The 27,077-nt window shown below is 37.9% G+C and overlaps 1 protein-coding gene across 2 annotated transcripts in view; it reads left to right on the top strand.

The window, feature by feature from the left end:
• The window catches only part of Rbbp6 (RB binding protein 6, ubiquitin ligase), a 31,883-nt gene extending 6,141 nt beyond the window's left edge, over positions 1-25,742 (top strand). The window contains exons 3-18 of one of the 2 annotated variants that reach the window (XM_055627334.1): positions 2,136-2,172; positions 6,570-6,614; positions 8,659-8,747; positions 8,872-8,968; positions 9,319-9,458; positions 12,329-12,501; positions 13,483-13,586; positions 13,707-14,044; positions 15,435-15,531; positions 15,657-15,735; positions 15,834-15,888; positions 17,979-18,047; positions 19,983-20,345; positions 20,631-20,732; positions 21,564-23,315; positions 23,765-25,742. In XM_055627334.1, the coding sequence (XP_055483309.1) occupies positions 2,136-2,172; positions 6,570-6,614; positions 8,659-8,747; positions 8,872-8,968; positions 9,319-9,458; positions 12,329-12,501; positions 13,483-13,586; positions 13,707-14,044; positions 15,435-15,531; positions 15,657-15,735; positions 15,834-15,888; positions 17,979-18,047; positions 19,983-20,345; positions 20,631-20,732; positions 21,564-23,315; positions 23,765-25,328 (5,104 nt within the window). In that variant the 3' untranslated portion in view covers positions 25,329-25,742. The remainder of the gene's footprint in view (positions 1-2,135; positions 2,173-6,569; positions 6,615-8,658; positions 8,748-8,871; positions 8,969-9,318; positions 9,459-12,328; positions 12,502-13,482; positions 13,587-13,706; positions 14,045-15,434; positions 15,532-15,656; positions 15,736-15,833; positions 15,889-17,978; positions 18,048-19,982; positions 20,346-20,630; positions 20,733-21,563; positions 23,316-23,764) is intronic. The other variant, XM_055627335.1, reaches the window with a different exon arrangement.
• The last annotated feature ends 1,335 nt before the right edge of the window (positions 25,743-27,077 follow it).

The raw sequence follows: 27,077 nt of genomic DNA, 5'->3' as shown, positions 1-27,077 counted from the left end.
TCAGTAAGAGAGGCTTTGGTTCAAAGGCCACAATGTATATAAGATTCTTGAGTGTAAAATGAGTCAGGCTCATATTTGACTACATTCACTGCCTAATACTAGTGTGACTTTGAATAAATTATTATTTCTTATCTCAGGGTTCCTCTAAAGCAGGGTTATGAGTGCAACTGGCACACTTTTCAGAAACTTTATCCACCTACTCTGTGTCTGCAATAAGTACAGAGTAACAGGATCATAATTTCTTTAAACCTGAGGATTAAGCCTAGTCCCTTGCTCATGTTAAACAAGCATTCTACCACTGAACCACATCTATAAACTCCTTCTTTTTAGTATTTCAAAACAGGGTCCTGTTAAGTTGTTCAAGCTTGTGGTAGATTTGACTCTGTAGACCTAATGGCCTTTAACTTCATACCCTGCTGCCTCAGCCCCCTGAGTAGATGAAATTACAGGTATTCACCACAGGGCATAGTAATCTCAGAAGTTTTCTATTTATAGCAGAACTCTACTTCATGAATAAGGTAGCATTGTTTTCTGTTTTAGCATGAAGTTAAACTTACCATATCTTTTTGAAAAGCATGTATCAAGCAGGTTGTGGTGGCACATGCCTTTAATCCCAGCACTCACAAGGCAGAAGCAAGCAGATCTACATAACAAGCCTGGTCTACATAGCAAGTACTGTGACACCCAGGGCTATACAAAGACTTTGTCTCAAAAAACAACAAAAAACCCAAAAGAAACAAAAAGTAATATAAGTATCAAATATTTTATCTCTGGAATTTTTTTAATATTCAGAAGCTTGAGAAAAAGAATATTTGAAGTCCATGCCATCTTAAGTTGCTTTATACAAAATTATTAATTTTTATGTAGATTTTTTTTGTTTTGGTTTCGTTGTTTTGAGACAGGGTTTCTCTGTAGCCTTGGCTATCCTGGCTTTGTAGACCAGGTTGGCCCCAAACTTAGAGATATTCATGCCTCTGCCACCTTTAATCCCTAAGTAGAGGGATTAAAGGTGTTTACCTACCACGCCTAGCTTTTATGTAGAATTTCTGTTGACTATGTTTACCTCATAAAATGCTTCTCAGTTTGAACAAATTCTAGAAAGTTCACAAATTATTTTTGTTAGTAGTTCAAAATCATAGAACTTAAACATTCCTTTTAGATGCTGACTAGTATTCCTCTACAGTAAACTCTAGCCATTTAAAAGACTATACTTAGGACCTCGGTTCTAGCCTATCTAAATTAAAGAAATTTTGGGTTTGTTTATATGTTCCAGCAACAATTTATCCAGTTATACATAAGCATGAAATGGATTTTAAAATAATTTCAGATTATGTTATATTTTTCAGAGTCTTTAAATTTTGTTCAGTTCTTGGTTATTGTTAGGAAATGCTTGTTTGGGTTTTGAGACACAGTCTGTCTGGATTAGCCCTAGCTGTCCTAGAACTCACTCTGTAGACCAGGCTGGGCTGGTACTCAGAGATCTGCCTGCCTCTGCTTTCTGAGTGCTGGAATTAAAGGAGTATGCCACCACCATCTATCTTTAAAATATTTTTTAAATTAAAATAATCACCCTCTATCTAAATTTGAAAGCTAGTTTTTGAGCACTGCAATCTGTCATAAGTGTACCAGCAGTGGTCTGCTTAAGAATCTGGGTATGTAGAAATTTATATCTAGCTTTACCAGAAAAGGAACGGCTGCTTTTTCAGCTCATTGTAACTAAACCACAAAGTTTATAAATACAGTAGCTTTCAGAAATAATGTCATAAGTAATAAGTCTCTGAGAAATCAATATAGATTCTTTTTTAGAAACTATGACTGTCTTAAATCATTTGGAAGTAGCAAATAGTAATCAAAGCTACTTATTTAATATATCAGAAATTGATTATATTAAAGCTTTGTATCAAAAGAAGATTATATTCCTAAAGATGAGAGATAATATATTAAGATTTATTAACAGTCATACATGGTGGAGCACATGTATTATTCCAACACTTGATGAGGAAGAGGTCTGGCCTTGGCTGTATAGTGAGTTCAAGGCTGGCTTAGGCTAAATGAGACTATACACACACCTGTACATATATACATGAAATTCATAAAGAGCTAATGATAGTTTTTGTTTCTATTTTATTTTTTAGAAGTCGAACTGAACCAGTGATGGGAACTACAAAAGCAGTATGTAAAAACACAATCACCCTTTTTCTACACAATTGCTTTTACCTTTATAATGTTTCAGTGAAGTAAATCACTTAGAATACCCACTGACCATAGCACACACTGTAACAAAAATTGTATTTTGATGACAGTTCAGTTGAATATGGATATATATGTGGCATAATTTGCAGTTACTCTGTAGAAATGGGTAATTTGTACCCTTCACTGTTTCATATTAAATATGACAGCACTCTCCCTGTATGACACTGTGTTGTACAGTAATGTATGATCCTTTTTAGATGGTGTAGGTTTAACACTGAAGAACATGACAACATGTTCTGCATCTGTCTGTCTATAGTTAGTATTTTGTATGTATGTACAGGCTGTTTTGTGCTTTTTGTTTCTTGCAATAAAAAATTGTTTGGAGTGTATATTTTGCCATTTTCACGTTGCTTCACTTAGTTTACTAGTTTTGTTTTTTTTTTTTTTCCTGCCTGATTGATGGCTTTCAGAAATGGATTAGCAACATGCAGACCTTACATTATTATTTGATCCTTTCTTCAAGTTCAGACACATCCTAGAAGAGCTTTTGAAAGACTTCTGGCACAGCTTTAGCAGTCAGTCTTGCTCTATCTGCACCTGTGAGCTCCTGTTCTTTGTGCACCCTTGTACTATTCAGTACAGACTGAAATTGCGTCTCCACCACCAAGAGTGAACAAACATGCCAGTGATTCTGATGGGTTATATATAGTTCATACACAAGCTAGTCTGTTCAAATTAGAATGTTTCCTCTTTTCATAAGATGCTGAAATGCTGTATTAGTTATACTGAAAGCCATATCTTATCAAAAACAACCCCATTAACTGGGGTGACATCTTTTTATAACTACAGATTAACCCATAGAGTGACACTATTTGGACTTTGAGCTTTTAAGTAAAAGCATCACTTCTAAATTGTGGGACAGGTGCTGCAGGACACAGGGCTGTCTTAATTGGGTTCTGTAAACTTGAGGGTTCTCTAACATTTTACTGCTCAGGCTTAATACTTGTACACAAAAACATGGTATTTGAAATTTTCATTTAGAAATCAGAGGTATTGCTTGATATTGCATTTTACTCTTTTTAAATACTACTGATACTTGTGTATGAGGCATTTCACTAACCTTGGATCATTGGATCATAAATATGCTAAGTAGAATATCTCAACCTTGAATTTGTTCTCTAAAGTAAATGGCCTTTAGTTCCTGTCGAAATGCAGTGATTCAAAGATAAAAAGTCAGTGTTTGGGGGCTTTCCCCCACTTTTGGATAAATGAGGTTTTTTTGGGGGGTGGAGAGGTGGTTTTTATTTTTGGGGTTTTTATGTTTTTTAAAAAGCATAATGCTGTAAAAACTGTCCAAGTTTCTGTTTTGCTGGTGATTGGTTTAAAACTGAGTTTTATGTATCCAAATGCTAGCACAAATTAGAAAAACTGTCCCGGTAACTGTAGTAGTAAATGTAACACATTTGTATAAACTATTTTTTATATAGTACTTAAATTCAGATGAAGTTTTATTTCTTGAAAACAATTTCTTTTTGTTTATTAGCATGTGTATAAACACAAATCACATGTTCATAAATAAAGTTAACATTCTTTTAGCCTTGTGTGTTCCCTGGCATGTCTGTATTACATTTATAAGAAGTTTACTGTAAGCTTATTCAAAGTTCTCTTTTCCTTTTAGTGCTTTAAACAGTTTTAATTTTTAGGTAGAATTAAGTGAGATGGAGACATGACATAATCTGTGGTCTCTATCTTTTTGCTTGGGTGCTTTGTTGACATTTAGTATCACTGAAACATGTTCATTGACTAATTAGTACTTAAAACTTAGGGATAAGGATGGTTTAACTATACACATTAACAAGCAAAATAGAAATCCTGGGCAAAATTTTAAAATTCTGATTAGGAAAAGTATGTATATACTTTGATTTTGTGTTGAGACAGGATCTTATAGCTCAGGTTAGCCGCTGTGTGGGAGGAGGCTGCCCCTGAGCTCTTGGGGGTTTTTTTGTTTTTCTTTTTGTTTGTTTTTTGTTTTTTGTTGTTTTTTTTTAAGACATCAAGGTCTTGCTGTGTAACAACTCTAGCTGGTCTGGTACTTGATATGTAGCCCAGATCAGCCTTGAACTCACAGCAGTCCTTGTGCCTCAGACCCTTACACGCTGGTACAGTACTCGTGGATCACCACATGCCCTGTACATTTTTTGGTAATGTAAGCCAAGTCTGATCAAAAATGACTGTTATTCCCCTAATCCTTCTTAGTCATCCTTCCATGTTGGTCTGGTATTTCTAAGCTAGATGTTTTTCCTAACTAAACATTGGGATTACATTGTAGGATTTAGTTTCATTCAAATGTAATTGGCCTAAGAAGATTTTAGGTCCTTGTTCCCAGAAACAAGGCTGTAATACAAAGGAGGTCTAATCTTAGTGATATCTATAGTACACATCATTTTTTTGAAGACAACCTAAGTAAGGCAGATTTAACTGTTTTACTGAGAAGTCACTTTTTATTGATGTGTTAGGAACTATAAATTTGTAACCATTTTTCAGCCATTCTTTGTGAACATTTTTTCCTCATCTCTTAATGCCCATGTATAAAACTGGTGCCTTTCTAAATTTTTGGTACATTTGCTGTCTTAGATTGTAAGGTCTTTAGATAGTATCAAGATTATTTGGTGGGAAAAACCATAATTAAGATGCAGTTTGTGTGGGAAACCACTTTGAACTCAAGAAGTCCATGATAGAAATGGAAGAAAGCAACAGGGAAAGAATTAGAAAAGGTGACAGCATTAGTGTTTTGTTACAGAGTGGATTTGCTTTGGTTATCAACTATTTATTCAGACCTTTGTCACCTATATTAGAGTAATTTATGGTGATTTAAAAATATCCTTTTAAAAATAAGCTTGAGTAGTTTACACTTTCTTGTAGATAAGAGTGTATTTTTTCCTAATTTCTGCTTCTGAAAATTAGTCTTAAATAAAAAATTTCTAAGAGTAAGCAAGAGAGCTCTTGCTTATGCATTAGAAATGTGATCTAAGTACAGAGTGAGCTCTACGCAGTCCTTAAGTGTGGAACAAAGAACTATTTGTCTAAATAAACATCCCAGTAATAATACCCATCAGACTAAACCCAAGACATTTCTAAGATTTATTCTTATGAAACAGTCTTACAATATAGATCATGCTGACCTCAAACCCACTGTGTAGCCCAGGTCTGGAACTTGTGATCCTCCTGTCTCAGCTTCATAGGCAGGTACCACCATGGCTAGCTAAGTTGTATCTTAAATTTAGCCAATGTTTGTGTTTATCAAGTTTGTTCTATAGTGAACAAACTTCATATTGAATCTTGCTGCATTTCAGTTTTTGTGTTTTTGGTACTTTTAGGAGTATATTATTTGAAGACCTTTTCTTTTGAGCCAGACATCCTCCTGAAGTCTGTCCATTCCAGAGAATTTTTACCACTAACATACGAGAAGCGTATAACATTGAGTAGGAGACTAAATAAGGAGCTTTAGGGAAATCTTGTCCAGAAGTTAATTACTAAAAATGCCTTTGTGTGCATGCAGATAAGCACCTTTAAAAAAAAAATGAAATTATTTAATGGGATCAATTGAAAGAACTTAAAAAATGTTAACATCTTAAACTAATTTTAAAAGCCCTCTTATGACCTTAATATATTCTTGCCCTGTTGGTTAAATTGACTTTTATCCAGATACTAAAATCCATCATGTGTGTGACAGCTCTTTGATCGTTTCCCAGGTTACCTTTTTTGTTTTCTTTCTTTGTTTTTTAATTTTCTTCTGATTTGGTGGTGGAGTTGGCTTAGCAGTCTTTGCCTTGATAAAGAAACCTGTGGTTTCTTAACAAGGAATTATTGTTACTTTTAGACAGGAGGATAAACAGACTGAGTAGTTGGTAGTCAAAAAGGAAAACAGTAGGAATTACCTGGGAACTGTTCTGCGTACTGCAATTATCTGAGCCCTAAAGAGCTGCTTGTTTTTAAAATTTTTTTCCCCAGTAGTATTGGGGAAATTAGATTTTTTAAAAATTCCCTCTTGCAGGGTACATTGTTGTGAACATTATTAAATTTAGAGATCATGGAGAGACACGGGACTCACGTTGTTAGTATTCAGTCACCACATTTTTACCCTCTGATTTTTTTCACTGTATTAAGTCTTCCTGTACATCACAGCCTTTAAAATGTAATGTAAACAAAAGATAGAATAGCTTGAGCATATTTTCAGGCTTCAAACAAATATAACATTCTTTAGAAAAGTAAGAAAATGCCCAATATTTGACATTAAATGACTTTAGGGGCTAAATAATCACTTTGAGCTGTTTTCAGTGTGGAACTTGAATGTGTGTTTAATTTTTTGTGAACAGATTGATGACTCTTCTGCATCTATTTCTCTGGCCCAGCTTACAAAGGTATATGTATATTCTTGAAAATATATGTTCTAACATTTTAAAGATGTGAAACAGTATTGTTTTAAGACGGGGTGGGGAAGGATGTGTTCTGTGAATGCCTTGTACATACTCTGGCTGCCATGTAAAGAGTAGCTGCCGACCTGAGAAGATAGGGAATAACTTGGTCAGCCCCGCATAGTGTGCCTCTTCAAGACTGAAGAAACACAGGAAGCTGCACCTAACTGTTTTTTTCCCCTTACACCATTTTGTTTAATTAGACACTGGAAACTAACACAATTCTGGAGGAATTCCCTGGTTTTGGCTGTGAATTATGTGGACTTCTTTTAAAATAGCCAAAACAGAAGATTTCCTTACATGGACAATTGTGTGGTTAATTCTTGAAATTTTGAATTGATCCCACCAAGGTCAATATTTTAAATGTGGTACAGTTGTTTCCTTATGCATTAGACTTGTAGTCTGTCCGCATTAGAAAAAATTTAAACAACCTAATTTGTTTGAACACAGACTACGTGAATTGTGTAAGTGTATCCTTATGAAGCTGTTCGCAGGAATATGAGTGTGTATGTTTGGCAGAGGGCCAAATTGTTACCTCCTGAAATTTCACTGTATACACCATGTTGTTTGACAAGGTTGTTTGCATTTATTCTCAACAATGTGTATCTTCTGTTTGGGAAAGCACTAGTGATGGATTTTTTTCCTTAGGCAATATATTTTAGATTGCAGATTGTGTCTTTAAAAGAACAGAACAGGTAATAGACATGAGGGCTTAGAAGAAAGCTGTTCAGCTTCCCAAAAGTCTTTTTTTTTTCCCTGCTGTCAGAAATGTAAAGTCTAATCTTCCATCCTATATCTTAAGTGAAAACGAAAAGGGTTATCCATTAGTGCTGTCCCTATCTTGTCCTTCACTTTGTTGTGGGTTGTGTCCTTTTTCCTAAGATATGTATCCTTAAAAGATGTCCTTTTAACAAATTAATGGCTGCTTAAGCTCTAGTCCTAAGAAAACTAAACACTAAAATTAATGATCCTAAACAAAGTGGATGAACCATCCTATTCTCATTTTTCTAATTTAAAGTGGTTTAGTGCAGAGTTCATATCTTTGGCAGCTTATAGTATATACTGTTTATTCTTATTTACTGTAAGGACCGAATTTGAGTTCTGGTCTAATTCTACCATTGTTACTTTGATGGAAGGAGTGGGGAAGTTTTGGAGGTTTGGGGATTTTTTTTTTTAATCTATTTGTAAAATAATGTTTGGGTTCAAACAAATTAGTTGTTAAACATCTGTAATCAGTTTTCTGTAAATGTTACTGTTGTTCCAAGCTCTGTTACTTGTTAAGCATTTTTTTTGTATATAAAATTACAATAAAGTGTTAAAACTGGTTGCTTGTTTTGTGGATGAATGTAAAGATAAAACCCAGTGAGTGGCTGGTGTGAGTGGTAGATGCTTGAAGATACAGGTTTTAGAAAATCACTCCCTTAGACCCTGTTTATATCTAGACTATTATATTTATTAAAGATAAAAGTTCATAAAATTTAACTGGAGTTTAAATTTTTGAATATTTAATGCCTACCTTGGAACTTAATGTAGAAACTGACACCACTAAGCAAAAAAGTCTTCTGACTTGTCATGTGTAGTATCACTAAGTCATTTTCCCCATCCCTACCGTCCAAGTTCTACGTGTAAATTACAATCTCAAAGTTGTGACACTTGAAATGTTTTTAAGATTTGACAACCTCAAGTGTTTCTCTTTTAACTTAATCTCACCTGGCCTTTAACTCAGAACAATCATGTGTACAGATGTTAATGTAAGGTACAGACAAGGTCTAAGGTTTGAGTTGCTCCAGAAAGACTTCTTCAGCCTCCCAAGCTCTCTTAGACATAGTCATGTAAGAATTCCCGGTGCTTTCTCCAGTTGTACATGTAAGCAGCTACTGTTAAGTATAGCTTATTTAGATGCTGTTCTGTGTGGGATGAATGTGTTGTCTTTGCTGTGTGGTCCTTATGTGTTTCTAATGTGTGTGTTAAATAATTACCTGTTAAACAGACTGCCAATCTGGCTGAAGCCAATGCTTCTGAGGAAGACAAAATTAAAGCAATGATGTCGCAATCTGGCCATGAATACGACCCAATTAAGTAAGTTCATAAATATTTTATGCTAATTAGAACTTTGGGGTATGTTTGCCCCCACAATCAGAAGCATTATTTTTCTTAAGTCTCAAAGTACATATGAATTCTTTTTTTTTTTTTTTTTTTCCAGTTACATGAAGAAGCCTCTAGGTCCACCACCTCCGTCTTATACCTGTTTTCGTTGTGGTAAACCTGGTCATTATATTAAGAATTGCCCAACAAACGGGGTAAGTTCCATGTAGAAACTGATAAATCTAGTTTTTCTTAGAATTATTTCTTAACCATACTTGCCATGGTAAAAGTCTCCATTGAAATGGCAGGTGAGCACAACCTGTCAAGCTTAGGGTGCCAGGCCCCGAGTCTTGGCTGTCTTATTGAATAGAGCATGTTCCTTGTCATGTTTTCTCTGAAGTAGAGGTAATTAGTACTTAGCTCACATGGCAGCTTCTGAGAACTAAGTGAGTTCCTGTGTGGGAAGGACCACAAGGAAAGTCAGTGAGAAGCACTGCATGAGGTGAGCAGACGTTACTAAAGATTATGATTTTTGTTTTCCTCTCTTCTCCCTTCCTCCAAATAGGATAAGAACTTTGAATCTGGTCCTAGGATCAAAAAGAGCACTGGAATTCCTAGAAGTTTCATGATGGAAGTAAAAGACCCTAATATGAAAGGTGCAATGCTTACAAACACTGGAAAATATGCAATACCGACTATAGATGCGTAAGTATGCAGCTTAGGTATGACCTGTGGGGACTAGGCAGTCCCAGGGTATAGTGTAACTTGGGCTTGTAACTTGGCTACTTGGATTCCTTGGGAAGCTTCCATTCCAAAATTGTTCATTTACACGTTACATTTCTGTGTTAATTCTGAGAGGCTGCAGTCTGCTCCATTTATGCATATTTCAAATGAACTTGGGGATTTTTGCCATTAGTGAGTGCCACTTCCCTTGTAGTCTTCTAATTTTTTTTCTTTCTGTCATTTCTTTCTTCCTCATTCACATACATGCTCCCACATTATCTTACATATGCTGTTTCCATTTCCTAAGTGAATAAAACAGATGTAGTCATTTTGAGAAACAAACGTTTAAAAGTACAACAAGATACCAAGGCAAATCTAAATGCCAAGCATAAATAAAATACTGAGGACTCTTGGTTAGGTTTAGTTATATCATCTTAAGTCTAAAGTTGGGCTTGTTTTACAAGCCTTATTTGGTTCAGTCCAGCTCTAGGATATGTGTTAATGCTTTTTTGTGTGTGTGTTTTTGTTGGTTTGTTTTTTTGAGACAAGACTTTGTAGTTCAAGGTAATCTCAAACTTGTGCTCATCCTGCCTCAGCCTTCCTTCCTATTGGTGGTGTTACAGATATGTGCCACTATACCTTTCTTCAGTGCTTTTTTTTTTTTTTTTTTTAATTTATTTTGTGTGAAGGTGTCAGATCCCTTGGAGTTGGTGGTACAGACAGTTATGAGCAGCCATGTGGGTGCTGGTAATTGAACCCGGGTCCATTTGGAAGAACAGACAGTGCTCTTAACCACTGCTCTTAACCATCTCTCCAGCCCCCCAGTGCTTATTTTTAATATGCTTTCAGCTTTTACTTTTAAGCTAGTTTTTTTTTTCTTTATTAGTAGTTGTGTGTTTGTACTTGCGTGTCATTGTACATGTGTAGAGATCAGTACAACTGTCTTCTACAGTTTGAACACATGAGGTATGTTGCAAGTGGTCCTTTAGGCTGTGATTTTAGGTTCTCTACCATGAACCTCCAGTTTTTATTTAGAAACTGATAAGATCCAGATTCTGTATTTTTAAACTAGCCTTCCAGATTACAAAGTTGATTTTAGTACATAAATTTAGTATCAGTTTAGAGGTGGGTGTCCATGTTCTCAGTGACAGGTCAGTTTTCCCGGGTTTGCACAGGAATGCTGAAGTGTATTGTGGTGAGCAGGAGGGGTTGATAGTGAAAAGATGTAGCGTTTAGGGATGTGCACTTTAGTATCCCGCTGGTTTGCAAATTCTTGCTCCCTCCACTCCAGCCCTGCTCGCATGTTGTGCTTCACACCTCTACTTTCATCAGCCACCATCCTGAGCTTTTTGTGGTTCATCTTAAAGCAGTCTGTCGTTACGCTGTATCTATCAAACTCAGAGACATTTCATAAATGCTATGGAACAATTTTAAATTGGAATTTAAATTGATTTTTGCAGTCAATTTTAAGAGCAGACTGCTTCATCTATATTATGTAAAAGTTCTTAATGAGTAGAAGTTTGTGTTGGAAAAGTTAACATCACCTGTGAACCCTAATTAATAATTCATTGCTTTTGAGTCCTTGGGGGAGAAAAGCCCATTGTGTCAGACACACAGCCCATACTGGGGAGAGATGGGAGCCCAATTACTTTAAATGAAACATTCACCCTCTCCACTAACACCACTGATAAGCAACTCAGACTCTTCTTCTGTTTCTTTTTCTATCCTCTGTTTTCTTCCCCTCCCCTTTTTTGTTTTTTCCTTTTTTTTCTTTTCTCTTGGGCAGTGGGAGACTCCTCTTTCACAAATTGGGAACAATGGGGCATAAGCAAATTGATACTTATTTGTGGAATCGTGGTGATGTCTATGGAGCAGCTGCAACACAAATAACACACCTAAGGTACCTGTCTCCATTCAGCTGAGACTTTCATTTCAGCACTGAGATGAGCACATCCTGTTCCTAAATGAAACAAAGGTTTTCTCTGAGAGCTCCTATGGTTTACAAGTTTGTTTGAGTGTGGACAAGTGGGGGCTTGTGGAAGCAGTAGAGGCAGCCCTGAGAATAAAGTTCTGTGTGTTTTTAAATGTATTTAATTCTCACCATTCCTGGAAAGTCCATTTCTACAAAAAAAAAAAAAAAAAAAAAAAAAAAAGCACCCAGAATATGTAGCGATGTGTTCTTTTATGTTTATGCAATGCATTCTGATCATTAATCATGTTTAATTAACTTAGATTAACCTTTTAAAGTAGTTACAGGCAGGTCATTGGTTACATAGTCTGCTTGGTGGCCTGGTTATAGATAATACAGTTCTCATCCTGTGGCATTCATTTGGTGTCTGCATGGGTATGACAGAATGTTGGGATAGGAGGAGACTTTTTGGTCTTTGGTGGTGGGTTTTTTTGTTTGTTTGTTTGTTTGTTTTGTTTTGTTTTGTTTTTAAACACCTGCTAAAGAGAATTGTGATTGAGGGTAATCTCCAAGTTCAGGTTCTGTCTGTGACTGACATTAACATAGAAATTATTGTAGCCTAATATATTCTACCTCTTTGGCCTTTAGTTCTTAGAGCTAAGCATTCTAAGGTCCTTTTAGTTTTTCAAGTGCCTCTTTACTTTTAATTATTTGTAGTTCAGTTTTCAAGTGCCTCTTTACTTTTGTTTAATTATTTGTAGTTCAGTTTTGTGTATGTTTAGGATAGATACAACTGACCTCTTACTTTGGAAGACATGATTATCTAAACTTACTGTCATTGTACTGAAGTTATGTGTTCCTGTTACGCTATAGTATACTGAGCATAGAGCATGGCTACTTTACATTCTGACAGTCTTAAGGTGCTGAAACTTGTCTTTCACAGAGAGGCCTATGCAATTGGAAAGAAAGAAAAGCCACCCTTCTTACCAGAGGAGCCATCTTCGTCTTCAGAAGAAGATGATCCTATCCCAGACGAGCTCTTGTGCCTCATCTGCAAAGACATTATGACTGATGCCGTTGTCATTCCCTGCTGTGGAAACAGTTACTGTGATGAATGTAAGAGATTGGGAACCCTTTTAAAGATATGTAGTTGAGAGTATTTGTATTCACTTGCTGAATTATGAAGTGGTAGTTATAATGATGATTGAACAGTATGGATTGTAATTGTTTGGGTGGGTAAGTGGTTATTTTAATAACTGATCTTTTTGGCTTTTGTTTGTTAATTTACTTTTTGAGTTTAAGCTGCTCTTCAATTTAATGTCCTTCCCTGACCTTTTATCATTACTTTTTAATAGGACCCTGAGAGAGAAGTTTGTTTGTGCTTATGTGTGTCACTTGTGGGTGTGCTTTGCCTGCATGTACGTCTGTGTACTGTGTGTCTGGTGACTTGAAAGCCAGAGGAGAGGATATAGGATACCCTGGAATAAATACACTGGAACTTGAGTTAGAGATAACTGAGCTGCCATATATATAAGTGCTGGAAACTGAACCCCAGTCCTCTGTAGTGTTTGTTTGTTTCTTAATGCCCTATTTTTGTTAAGTCATTTCAAAAACTAAAGATGTAAAAATGTTTGTCACTCTTTTCTAGACTTAGTTCTATTGTTTTGTACAATATTTTGATTGCTAGCCAAATAAAGATGAGTATTTGATACTAAACTTTCTGTTTAAACATTTGTTTGAGGTCCCAGCAGTGCATGCTTTTAACTCAAGCACTTGGGAGACAGAGGCAAGTGGGTTCAAGACCAGCCTGTTACATTGTGAAACTTTGTCTCAAAAAAAAACATATTTTGGGGCTGGAGAAATTGGCTCATCCACTAGGTGCGCTGTTTCCGTGGACCTGGGTTCATTTTCCAATACCCATAAAGCCGCTCACAAGCATCCCAGAAGTTCAGAACCTTTTTAATGCTCTCTACTAAGTTGCTTTCCTGTTTGTTTGTTTTTAAGACAGTCTTATGATTTAGCGCTGGAGGTATAGGCTGTCTTTAATTCAAGTTTCTACAGTGCTGCATCATGCTTAACGTCTTGTTGTACATATAGGTATAAGAACAGCACTCCTGGAATCAGATGAACATACATGTCCAACGTGTCATCAAAATGATGTTTCTCCTGATGCTCTAATTGCCAACAAGTTTCTACGACAGGTAGTCTTTGTACCATTTTTACACAAAAGTGTCTTTACGTTTTCACTGAGAGAACTCATTTTTAATGAGTTTAATATTAACTCATACTACATATTCTGCATTTTTGTTTGGTGTCTATAGGCTGTTAATAACTTCAAAAATGAAACTGGTTATACGAAAAGACTACGAAAACAGTTACCTCCACCCCCACCCCCAATACCACCACCAAGGCCGCTCATTCAGCGGAACCTGCAGCCTCTGATGAGATCTCCCATATCAAGACAGCAGGATCCTCTGATGATTCCAGTGACATCTTCGTCAGCTCACCCAACTCCCTCTATATCTTCATTAACTTCAAATCCGTCTTCCTTGGCTCCTTCTGTGCCTGGAAATCCATCTTCTGCTCCAGCTCCAGTACCTGATATAACTGCAACAGTATCTATATCAGTCCATTCAGAAAAAGCAGATGGACCTTTTCGGTAAGTCTTATTGAAAATATTAGAGATCAGTGGTGTAGTTTTTCTTTGATAATAGTTATTTTTGAGTTAGAATCTTACTTTGTGGACTGAAGCTGGCCTCTAAATTTACAGAGATTTCCCTCTGGCTGCCTCATTACTGCTGTTTAAAAGTTTTTTTGTTTGTTTTCCCCTAAAGTTTTTGTTTTCTATGTATGAGTGTTTGCCAATATGTGTGTCTTTGTCTGCAGTAGCAAAATGGGGAAGTGGATCCCCTAGAACTGTAGTTACAGACAATTGTGAGCTGTTACAGATTCACAGAATCATAACTGGGTCCTCTAGAAGAGCAACTGGTACTCTTTAACTACTGATACATCTCTCCAGCCCCTAAAGTATTAATTTCTGTGTTTATTGAAATACTAAATTGTAGCCTGGCACTCAGGAGGTAAAGGTAGAAAGATCTCTGAATTCCAGGACAGCCAGGGCTATACAGAAAAACCCTGTCTAGAAAGATGCTCCTTCCCACCCCCACCCCACCCACCAAAAAAAGTTGTGATGACACATGACCCTAAAAGCAACACTGGACTTTGGTCCAACATGCAATCTCATAAAAATCAACCAACTTTTAAAACACATGTGTCGGGTCCTGTTTCATACATACTGAAGGAAAAATTTAAGAGTGACCTCTTTATGTATCACACTGTTATAGCTTAGCCTTTATTTAATCATGTAGGAAATATGGTAATACAGAGAATTCTCTAGAGCAGTGGGTCAAGACCTCTTTGGGGGTAACTGACCCTTTCACAAGGGTCGCCTAAGACCATTGACAGATAATTATATTATGGTTTATAACAGTGGCAAAATTACATTTACGAAGTAGCAAAAAATAATTTTATGGTTGGGGGTCACTACAGTGTGAGGAACTGACTGTATTACAGGGTCACAGCCTAAGGAGGTTAAGAACCACTGGCTTAGAGTAGTATTCACAAAGAGTGACCTCTTTGTCTTTCTTATTTTGAAGTTTTACATTTTTGCACTTATTTTCTGTGTATCATATATAGTATTTCTTCAGGCAGTTCTGTCTTTGTTAGTGTATACGTATGTGTGGGCGTGCAGGTGTGTGGCTGCCTCAGCCACGTGTGTAGAGCTGTGTGCCAGCTTGTAGGAGCTGAGGATGGAATTCCAGTGGTTGGTTAGGCCTGCATGAAGTGCCTCCTAAAGTATCACACTGGCCCAGCCTTTTATATTATGTATAAAGAGCTTTTTTACAGGCCCATTCCTTTCACTTGCCTCAGAAATCATCATTAATGATGATTTTTAATGTAGGGTATAGATAAGTAGTGTTAGTGATGTTGTCATTTTACTCATTATCATTCCCTATGGTGATGTTTTGTTATATTACATTGTTTTTTAGGGATTCTGATAATAAATTATTACCAGCTGCCGCCCTTACATCAGAACATTCAAAGGGAGCCTCCTCAATTGCTATTACTGCTCTTATGGAAGAAAAGGTATATTTTACTGTCTTTGAAATCTAGTTTTTTGTTGTTGTTGTTGTTGTTTGTTTTGTTTTTTTAATTTTTGCTTTGACTTTCAAAAACTTTAAAAAACTGTTTCTGCATTTTTGTCATTAAAGGGTTACCAAGTGCCAGTCCTTGGAACTCCATCTTTGTTGGGACAGTCATTATTACACGGGCAGTTGATCCCTACAACTGGTAAGTAAAATTACATTGCTTGGCTATTTTTTTTCCCTTTAAGAAATAATTAACACTGAATTTCTTGTTCATGGTTTTGTTTATGTTTTGTCTCTAAGGTCCAGTAAGAATAAATGCTGCTCGTCCAGGTGGTGGTCGGCCAGGTTGGGAACAGTAAGTACCTGTTGAAATAACCTTCAGATACTTGCCTTTGAACTAAGAAGTGGAGACTACAAATTAGGCTCTTGCTGAATGCTTTTTATTGAAACTCCTTTAAATATGCCAGATTAGTATAATTATATGTCACAAATTCAAATTTATATGCTGAATTATTTCTTTAAAGAATAAATGTGGTTGAAGATTGAAAAACTTGGGAGATCTAGACACTAACATTTATATAAGTGAAAATGTGTGGTATGTATGTGTTACTGGAAATAGAACCCAGGCCTTCAGCATGCCAGGGAAGTATTCTGCCCTGGAGCTTTATTCCAGCCCATCACTCTTGACTCCTTAAAGCTTTGCTCATAGTCTGTTGACTGACCTTCCCTTAGTAACATAGTTGATTGGCTCCTGTACTATATGTGGTGGAAATTTTTTGATTCCCAATTTATCAAAGGCGAACTCATATGGAGATCATTAGTGTCACCCGGTACGTTAGGTAAATGCTTTGTAGCACTCACCAACAGGAGGTCCTTCAGAATATTGTACAGTCCGTGTAAGTTTAGTACATTTTAACTTCATAAAGTTATGTTTTGTGGTTTTAAAAAAAAATTAAAATAGGCTTTTAGCAACATTTTATATATTTATAACACCATTTCTTAATTCTTTCACTATTTTTAGGCTATCTGGTTTGTCTACAAAGTTTTCAAATAAATATCAAGGAAATCCACATTAAGTGGGCTTATGAAGGTCAAACCCAGTTCAGAGTCACTTTGCAATTCTTTTCCAAAACAGTAAAATACACAAACTCTGCTCCATCCCTTCTGCCTTTAAAACGTAGGGACCTTGGCAGGACCTCAAATTAGTAAGTTGATCCCATATTTCTAGATTTCTATTTTCCTAAACAGCTGAACTCATAATAGGGATAACTAAAATTCATTTTAGAATTATTAACATATTGTAAGATTAATGTCCACCAAACAGACTTCTTTGTTATTTTCCTGGCTTATTAAGTTATTAAAATATACAAGATTTTATTTTTCTGCCCTGATGACACACAAAGAATTTTATTTTACTTTATTTTATTTTATTTTATTTTATTTTATTTTTTATTTTATTTTATTTTATTTTGGTTTGGTTTTTGTTTTTTTGAGACAGTATTTCTCTGTGTTGCTTTGGCAGCTTTGTAGACCAGGCTGGCCTTGAACTCAAAGTGCCTATGCCTTCCTGAGTGCTGGGATTAACGGTGTGCATCACCACATTAGGCTGACATAAAGAATATTAATGTCTGTAGAATGCTTTATGGCATTAAAATTACTAAATTTGAACTAGAGAGATGGCTCAGTGATTATTAAGAGTACTTGATCTTCCAGAGGACCTAGATTCAGCTCCCAGCCCCCACAACCTTTTGAAACTCCACAGCCACTGCATGTACCTGATACACATACATGTGGGCAAAATGTTCAGTATACATAAAATTAAATGTATTTTAAATTAATATTCTTTTAATATTATGAAGACAGTCCTATGAAACTTATATTCTAAAATCTTTGATCATTTTGTTTGAAAGATAAACCAAATTTCTTGAAGAGAAAATAAACTGATGAAAGACTAGTAGAATATATCAGTAGGAAAGAGAATGAAATTTAGAGACAGGTGGACCTGAGTTTGAATTTAGACACAAACACACCTGAGTTGCCATCTGTTTACTGGTTACAGGTATGTGAGCATGTAGGTTTCTTCTTGGCCTCTATTTTTTTCATTTTTTTTGGACTCAAAAAGTATGCTACATAAGGGTGTAAATTGCCTACATAAAGCCTTGTGAAGTTAAGGGGTCTTTTCTAAACAGTAAGTTTGTAATTTGTACAGTGCTAATGAAAATACAGAAATTATTCTGTGTCAAAACTACATTGGCCTTAAAGTTAATCTTAAGTAAATAGAATATTCACTTAGGTCTCTTCTGTAACAGCTTTAAGAGTTTAAGATTAGAAAAATGTTCTAAAACAAGTTAGAATAGATACCATGAAATATGTGCACCAATAGGTTGTCTGTTATACTTAAGGAAAATAATTCAGTTCTGGTTTGCTCTTTTTAAACCTTTACAGTTCCAACAAGCTTGGATACCTGGTTTCTCCACCTCAGCAGATTAGAAGAGGAGAAAGAAGCTGTTATAGGTAAGGGTGCTAAAACTCTGGTAAAATAACCCCATAGTACGCTGGGAAATATACAAAGAAATAATACGAGTGGTGCAGAAGTTGACGACAGCAGTTGTCTTTAAGAAGTCTGGGAACTGGGGGTTAATTACTTGCCTAGCCTATGTAAGGCCCTAGGTTCAGTCCCAGCAGATGCAGAATAAGGTCTCATTTGAAGATATGTTTACAAAAACTGTTGATTGCTAAGTGTAGTCCACACCTATAATCCCAGCATTTGGGAGGCTGAGGCAGGAAGATAGTGGGTTAGAAGCCAGCCGGGATGATATAACAAGACCTGTCTGGGGAAGGAGGCAGGGATAAAAGCAGGGAACATAGGATAGATTACATTTAGCCTGATGACTTTTAAGTCTCCATCTTTGGTATGTATGCTCACATGTATGTGAAAGTGCGTGTTTACAGAGACACAAGGAGGATGTTAGGAGCCCTGCTGTATCCCTCCCTGCCTTGTGTTCTTTTGAGAAACTGCGGCTAGACTGGTAGACAGCAAACCCCAGCAGTCAACCCCAGCAGTCCTCCTGTCTCTGCCCCTTACAACACTAGGATTAAATGTAGGCATGCATGGCCACATCTAGCTCTCCCCTCCCCCAACAGGGGTTCTCTGTGTAGCCTTGGCTATCCTGGACTTACTTTGTAGACTGGGGTGTCCTCAAATTCACAGAGATCCACCTGCCTCTGCCTTCCTGTGTGCTGTGGACTACAAGCGTGTGCCGCCATACATGGTGTGTCACACCAGCTTTCTATGTGGTGCTGGGGTTTGGACTCAGCTCCTTGCACTTGTACAAGCACTCTTACTCACTGAGCCATCGTTTGAACCCCTCAGGCTCTGTTCTTTGTATTCCTTCTAGTGATTATTTGTTCTGTATTGGTTCATGGCAGAATGCAGCTTGTGAAAGTTAGCCAGCTCAGCTTCCAGATGGGAAAAAGCATTCTTTTTCTCCCAGTCTTTGCCCACCTCCTGTTTTCTAAAAGAAGAGACCAGGGGATTTGTTCAGGGCTCTTACTCTTCACTAACAGTCTTAACTTTTGAAGTTTAGGTTTTACTATGATGGTAGTTTTTTAAATCAGGGTGCAGAGACTTACATATTTGATAAGACTATAACTGTTCTTCTAGTGCTCCAATCTTCTGACAGCTGCTTTTTTTACTAGATTGCACTAAAAGAAGGCAATGTGTGCCAATTCATGGTTCTGAGCAGCGTAAATCTGAACACCTCCTGCTGCTTGCTGTTGCATGCCATTTGTTCATTGTGTGAAAACCATTAGTTTAACAAAAGCACACTCAAATTCTTTGACAGAATTCAGAAACTTTAATTACTTCTGTTTAACCTTTTAAACTCTTGACTTTTAATTACAGATACTGGAATTAGTATGATTCTGTTTTGTTGGGTGTTCACCTACTTCTTCCAAAAGGAAGTTACAGTGGCTTTTGTTAATGTAAACTTTGGATCTAGAAAGGCATTTGGGGGAGCACTAGGTCACAGTTACATCCTGTCACTTCCTTCAAAGTATGTTCCCTATCAATTACTGAATGGCCTTAAAAATTAGACTCTTGATCTGGAGGGGTAGTTCAGTGGTTAAGAGCAGTTGCTGCTCTTGTGAAGGAACCAGGCTTTTGAAATACAGTTATTGAGAGGTTTTTGTTTTGAGCCATGTTCTTGGTATAAGCTGGTCTCAAACTCAAGATTGATGGACAACCTTGAGAAATGGGGCTGTAGACCTATTATCATACCATACCTGGCCTGTAGAGTTGATGTCTGCAAACACATCTTAACTGAATTTGTATTAGAGTATTGATTCTATTTCATTTTTTGTAAATAATTATAAGCAGAAAAAGACAACCTCATTTGTCTCAGATAAATTTAATTTAAAGGTTTAATACCTTGGAATTTATTTCTCCAGAAGTATAAACCGCGGGCGACACCACAGCGAGCGCTCACAGAGGACTCAAGGCCCATCACTACCAGCAACTCCAGTCTTTGTGCCTGTTCCACCACCTCCTTTGTATCCGCCTCCTCCCCATACGCTTCCTCTTCCTCCAGGTGTACCTCCCCCACAGTTTTCTCCTCAGTTTCCTCCTGGCCAGCCTCCACCTGCAGGATATAGTGTCCCTCCTCCAGGGTTCCCACCAGCTCCTGCCAATATGTCAGCACCTTGGGTGTCATCAGGAGTGCAGACTGCTCATTCAAATACCATCCCTACAACGCAAGCACCTCCTTTGTCCAGGGAAGAGTTCTATAGAGAGCAGCGGCGGCTAAAGGAAGAGTGAGTACCCTGACCTCAGATTACCGTACACTTCCATTTCCTGATAGAACGTTAAGTAGGTATTTCGGAAACATTTTCTAGTGTTTCCAGTTAGTAAAGAAAATTCACCTAAAATTTAAACCAAAACCATACAAGCAACTTCCTCAGGGATACCTAGATTTATAGTTTTAAAGTAGAAAACTAATGGCAATTTCATTCATTTCATTCATGATCTAATTACATTTGTCTTGTTAGTTTTCTTAAATGGTTTTTGTTAACTTTCACTCTTTAACTTTATTTTACTAGGGAAAAGAAAAAGTCCAAGCTAGATGAGTTTACAAATGATTTTGCTAAGGAATTGATGGAATACAAAAAGATTCAAAAGGAGCGTAGGCGCTCATTTTCCAGGTTAGTGTTTTGCAAGCCTTCACAACAGAATTACAAATGGGACTTTGAATATCCAGGGATTACCTATGGATATAAATAACATTGCACTTATGAGATTTTTCTGATTCGGTCTAGTTTTATAGAATGAAGGAGATGTAGCTTATTCCCCAATATGTCCGTTAAAATAATGTCTCAGTGTAAATTCTATTGTGTAGAACTAGCATTTATAGGGACTAAGTTGTCCTTGTCCCTTCAAGTTATTCATAATATGATGAAAGAAATGGGAAATGTTTATAGAAGGAAAGATATAGGGGACTAGCCAGAGAGCATTCTGAGGGCCTTTGCCATAAGGCTACAGCTTCTTGCTGGAACATTAACCTGTGTGATTAAAAAGCAGTGGTAGAATACATGTTGATGTATTGATAGAAAGAAAAACGAAGTACAGAAGTTCCCTGGAAGTTTGTTTAAAGACTTTGTTTTTTAGATTTACACTTAAAATGTGGTTCCTTTTAAAGCTAGACTATTGGTTAGTGTAAGATAAAAAATAGACTCCTACCTAAATAATCAGACAGGAAGTGAAATTTAAATTTAGTTGGCATTTGTTTGATGTTAATAAGCTCATAAAACTCACGGTACATTAATGCACTCCACTCTGATTGTCAGGACTTGGCTTTTGTTTTGTAACAAGTGATTTGTGTACTTTATTCCATTCCAATAGAGGTCACTGTTACCTCTTTAATCATCTAAGATGAAACTTGATGCAAAGAAAGATAAAACCGTGAGAAAAGAATACTGGAATCTGTTTTCACTTCGTATATATTTCTCAACCATCAACTGTGTTTTTGTTTTTAGGTCTAAATCTCCCTATAGTGGTTCATCGTATTCAAGAAGTTCATACACTTATTCAAAGTCAAGGTCTGGCTCAACACGGTCACGCTCTTACTCTCGGTCCTTCAGCCGCTCACACTCTCGCTCCTATTCACGCTCACCCCCATATCCCAGGAGAGGCAGGGGCAAGAGCCGCAATTACCGTTCACGGTCCAGATCTCATGGATACCACCGATCTAGGTCAAGGTCACCTCCATATAGACGCTATCATTCACGGTCAAGATCTCCTCAAGCATTTAGGGGACAGTCTCCCACAAAACGCAATGTACCTCAAGGAGAAACAGAGCGTGAGTATTTTAATAGATACAGAGAAGTTCCACCCCCTTATGACATCAAAGCCTATTATGGGCGGAGTGTCGACTTTAGAGACCCATTTGAGAAAGAACGCTACCGGGAATGGGAGAGGAAATACCGAGAGTGGTACGAGAAGTACTACAAAGGGTATGCTGTGGGGGCACAGCCGAGACCCTCAGCCAACAGAGAGGACTTCTCTCCAGAGAGACTTTTGCCTCTTAATGTCAGAAATTCACCCTTCACAAGGGGCCGCAGAGAGGACTATGTTGCTGGACAAAGTCATAGAAATAGAAACCTAGGTGGCAACTATCCAGAAAAACTTTCAACCAGAGACAGTCACAATCCAAAAGATAATACAAAATCAAAAGAGAAAGAGAGTGAGAACGTTCCAGGAGACAGTAAAGGAAACAAGCATAAGAAGCACAGGAAACGAAGAAAGGGGGAAGAGACTGAGAGCTTCCTGAACCCAGAGCTGTTAGAGACTTCTAGAAAATCCAGAGAATCATCAGGTGTGGATGAAACTAAGACAGATACACTGTTTGTTCTCCCAAGTAGAGACGATGCCACACCTGTTAGGGATGAACCAATGGATGCAGAATCTATCACTTTCAAATCAGTAGCTGAAAAAGACAAGAGAGAAAAAGATAAACCAAAAGTAAAAGGTGACAAAACCAAACGGAAAAGTGACGGGTCTGCTACAGCAAAGAAAGAAAATGTTTTAAAACCTAAAGGACCCCAAGAAAAGGTAGATGGGGAGCGTGAAAAATCTCCTCGGTCTGAACCTCCACTTAAAAAAGCCAAAGAGGAGGCTACAAAGACCGACTCTATAAAACCTTCATCATCCTCTCAGAAGGATGACAAGGTCACTGGAACTCCCAGGAAAGCCCACTCTAAGTCTGCAAAAGACCACCAGGAGGCAAAGCCAGTCAAGGAGGAAAAGGTGAAAAAGGACTGTTCCAAAGACATCAAGTCAGAAAAACCAACCAGTAAGGATGAAAAGGCCAAGAAGCCTGAGAAAAATAAACTACTTGATAGCAAGGGAGAAAAAAGAAAGAGAAAAACTGAAGAAAAGAACATAGATAAAGATTTTGAGTCATCTTCAATGAAAATCTCTAAAGTAGAAGGAAGTGAAATAGTGAAACCATCACCAAAGCGTAAAATAGAAGGTGATGTGGAAAAGCTGGAAAGGACCCCAGAAAAGGATAAGAATGCATCATCAACTGCCCCAGCCAAAAAAATCAAACTCAACAGAGAAACTGGAAAAAAAATTGGAAGTGCAGAAAATACATCATCTACAAAAGAACCTTCTGAAAAATTGGAGTCAACGTCTAGCAAAATTAAACAGGAAAAAGTCAAGGGAAAGGCCAAGCGGAAAGTAGCTGGGACTGAAGGCTCCAGCTCCACACTTGTGGATTACACCAGGTATGGGGCCAGGGCATTGGGTGGGTGGGTGAGTGAGTGGGGTCAGGTGTCATTTTTGACAAATGATGTCCTTTGGGCTTGCCCATCCATATATATACCTTTTATGTTCTTGAGAGTTTGGATCATGGGAAATGGACTATCCTGATTGTGGCATTGTATCGGGTGTGCAGAGAAATAAACCACATTGGTTTTTATAGCTTGAAAAGTATCCTCCTAGGGCAGAGTAATTTTAACTTTTGGCTGTTTGAGACAGGGTTTCTCTGTCCTGGACTCGCTTTGTAGACCAGGCTGGCCTCAACTTAAAGAGATCTGTATACCTGTGGGTGCTGGGATCATAGTCGTGTGCCATCGCACCTGGCTTAATTTTAACTTTTTAAAGCTAAAAAGACATCCTAAATGTTTTATTTGTAGTAAATTTGTCATTAATGTAAAGTATTCATTTGTTTTAGTACAAGCTCAACTGGAGGCAGTCCTGTGCGGAAGTCTGAAGAAAAGACAGATACAAAACGAACAGTCATTAAAACTATGGAGGAATATAATAACGATAATACAGCTCCTGCTGAAGATGTTATAATTATGATCCAGGTTCCTCAGTCCAAATGGGATAAAGATGACTTTGAATCTGAAGAAGAAGATGTTAAAACCACACAACCTGTACAGAGTATAGGGAAACCATCTAGTATTATAAAAAATGTTACTACTAAGCCGTCAGCTACAGTCAAGTACACTGAGAAAGAAAGTGAGCATTCAGAGAAAATTCAGAAGCTTACCAAGGAGGTGAGCCATGAGATAATGCAGCATGAGGTCAAAGGCTCAAAGGGCTCTGCATGCAGTGAGAAGGGGAGAACCAAAGACCGAGATCACTCTGTGTTGGACAAGGAGAATCCTGACAAGAGAAAGAGCAGCACCCAGGCAGAGAAGGACAGCACCGTGGACCGGCTGAGCGAACAAGGAAATTTGAAGAACCTGTCTCAGTCTTCCAAAGAGACCAGGACTACAGAAAAGCATGAATCTGTTCGGGGTTCCTCAAATAAAGACTTCACTCCTGGTAGAGACAAGAAAGTGGACTATGAAAGCAGAGAGTATTCCAGTTCCAAACGAAGAGAGGAGCGAAGTGAAGTAACAAGAAGGAAGGATTCCTCTCCTCCTCGAAGTAAAGATGCTTCATCTGGACAGAAAAGTAAGCCTAGGGAGGAGAGAGATTTGCCTAAAAAGGGGACAGAGTCCAAAAAAAGCAATTCTAGTCCCCCAAAAGACAAAAAGCCCCATGATCATAAAGCTGCCTATGATACCAAACGCCCATGTGAGGAGACAAAGTCTGTAGATAAAACATCTGGGAAGGAACGTGAGAAGCATTCTGCTGAGGCTCGGAACAGCAAAGAGTCCAGTGGCAGCAAATTGCCGTATATACCTAACCCACCAGAACCTCCTGTTGAAAAAGAGCTGGTTGCTGGACAGATTGATAAGAGTACCATCAAGGCAAAACCTCAGTTAAGTCATTCTTCTCGGCTTTCCTCTGATCTGACTAGAGAGACCGATGAGGCTGCTTTTGAACCAGACTATAATGAGAGCGATAGTGAAAGTAATGTATCTGTGAAGGAAGAAGAAACTGTCGCCAGTGTCTCCAAGGACTTGAAAGAGAAAACAACAGAGAAAGCAAAAGAGAGCTTGAATGTAGCAACAGCCAGCCAGCCAGGTGCAGACAGGAGCCAGAGTCAAAGCAGTCCCAGTGTTAGTCCAAGTAGAAGTCATAGCCCTTCCGGAAGCCAGACCCGAAGCCACAGCAGCAGTGCCAGCACAGCAGGAAGCCAGGACAGCAAAAAGAAGAAAAAGAAGAAAGACAAGAAAAAGCACAAAAAGCATAAAAAGCACAAGAAGCATAAGAAGCATGCGGCTGTGGATGGGGACCCGGAGAAGAACCAGAAACACAAACACAAGAAGAAGAAGGCAAAGAAGAGCAAAGACAAGGAGAAGGAGAAAGATGACCAAAAAGCGAAATCTGTCACTGTGTGAAGGACGGATGTTTTAATTGACTTAATTACTAAGTCATCTGTATTAAACTCTGTTATAATGTAAAGAGATTCCAGCCTTGTAAATAATGAAAGGAAGACCCTGTGCTGCACTTAAAAGTATTTGCTGCTTGATTATTTCATTTTTACATCAGAGCTTTATAACGAACTTTTGTACAGAATTGTGAGTTGTGACCATGGAACATGAGAGGTTTTTGCTAGGGCCTATTATTTTTAACCACCATTAATTAGTTGGGGTGGAGTTTACTGTACTGTGAAATTTTCACATTTGAATTTTTTTAATTGCCTGGCAAATGCTGATATCAGTTCAAAAATATCAGCAGAATGATTTGCTGAACTCATTACAGCCCGTTATGTCACTTTTTGATTACAATAAAAGTTTTCAGTAAACTTTTCACATGTTGAAGATGTATATTATTTAAGACAGTAGTGTCTCATTTCATCTTTTTCCAACATCCTTCAAGCCTGTATAGTCAAGCAGAACAGACAAAATTCTAAACATTGAAAATATAATTTGGAAGGGGCTGGTGGGATGGTCTTTGGTTTCCAGGGATTAGAAGTTGGGTTTCTAAAAAGGAGGGGACTGGTGCTTAAATACCAGCAATGAGAAATTGGGCTTTTCTAACCATATGATTTTCTTGTAATTCTGCTAGGTCGATACTAAATTCCTTGATGAAACAATACATTTTTTAAGGCTATCTTCTGGTACTGTGAGACTAGAGGGGTCTCTCCTTCACTACTGCTTCAGGAACCCAGTGAGAGCATTGAAAGGATGTGAGCATTGAAGGGTTTTGAGTCAAGACACTTGAATGTGTTAGGGCAATATTTACCATTTAAGATTCTAAGTGATGTCCCTTTTTTTCTGTTTTAAAGTGTGTGTCCATGGAGGCAGAAGAGAGCATTGGAGCCCTCTGTAACCAGCTGGAGTCACAGGTAGTTATGAGCCACCTGATGTGGATGTTGGGAACCAAACTCAGGGGACAAGAGCAGTAAGCACTTGTCCCCACTGAGCCATCTTTCAAGCCCCTAAGGCTAAGGTTTAGAGAGCAGTAATACACATGCTGCAAGTGTTGTCCAGAGTCATGGCCTTTGAGCCAAGTCATCTTTGCTCTGGTGGCTCAGCTCTAACGTGATGCCAAGCACACACTTATTTATACCCACACTCGAGGCTGAGGCATCCTGCCCATCCCAGCCTACATGCAGCATACTGCCGCTTTTATTTTGAGACAATCCAGCTACGTTAACTCTACATCTTTAGCAAATATGTCCCACATTTACTAGAGACGTGGTACACAGAACTGTCAAATCTTACCTCAGTTACTCACGTTAGTGGGCTCATCAAGCTCAGCTGGCCTTCACCTTTCCTAGCAACTGATCAGTGTTTCTCCTTTACCATTAAGAGCGGTTTCCCAGCTTCATCTGTTGTTTGAACTCTGTCGCTTGTTTGATTATTTTAGGGTTTGGTTTTGTAGCCTATAGCCAACATCCACAAAACCGCCCGCCCGCCCACTTCCCCATCTAACCCCCAAACTACCTATATGCTAAATGTTGTAACAGAATTGAAAGTCCTGAAATTTAAGAAACACAGACAAAGGCTAGAGACATAGCTCCGTGTGTTGAACGCTTCCATGATCCCGAGGACTTGAGTTGGAATCCCTAGAACCCAAGTAGAGGTAGATGCTACATATGCATCTGTAACCCCACTGTTATACAGTGCTGAGGTGTTCCTGCA

Source organism: Psammomys obesus, unplaced genomic scaffold (assembly GCF_907164565.1).
Source record: "Psammomys obesus unplaced genomic scaffold, mPsaObe1.curated_primary_1811, whole genome shotgun sequence".
Classification (NCBI taxonomy): domain Eukaryota; kingdom Metazoa; phylum Chordata; class Mammalia; order Rodentia; family Muridae; genus Psammomys; species Psammomys obesus.
Note: the sequence above shows the minus strand (reverse complement) of the source record. Positions and strands in the feature narration are given on the sequence as shown.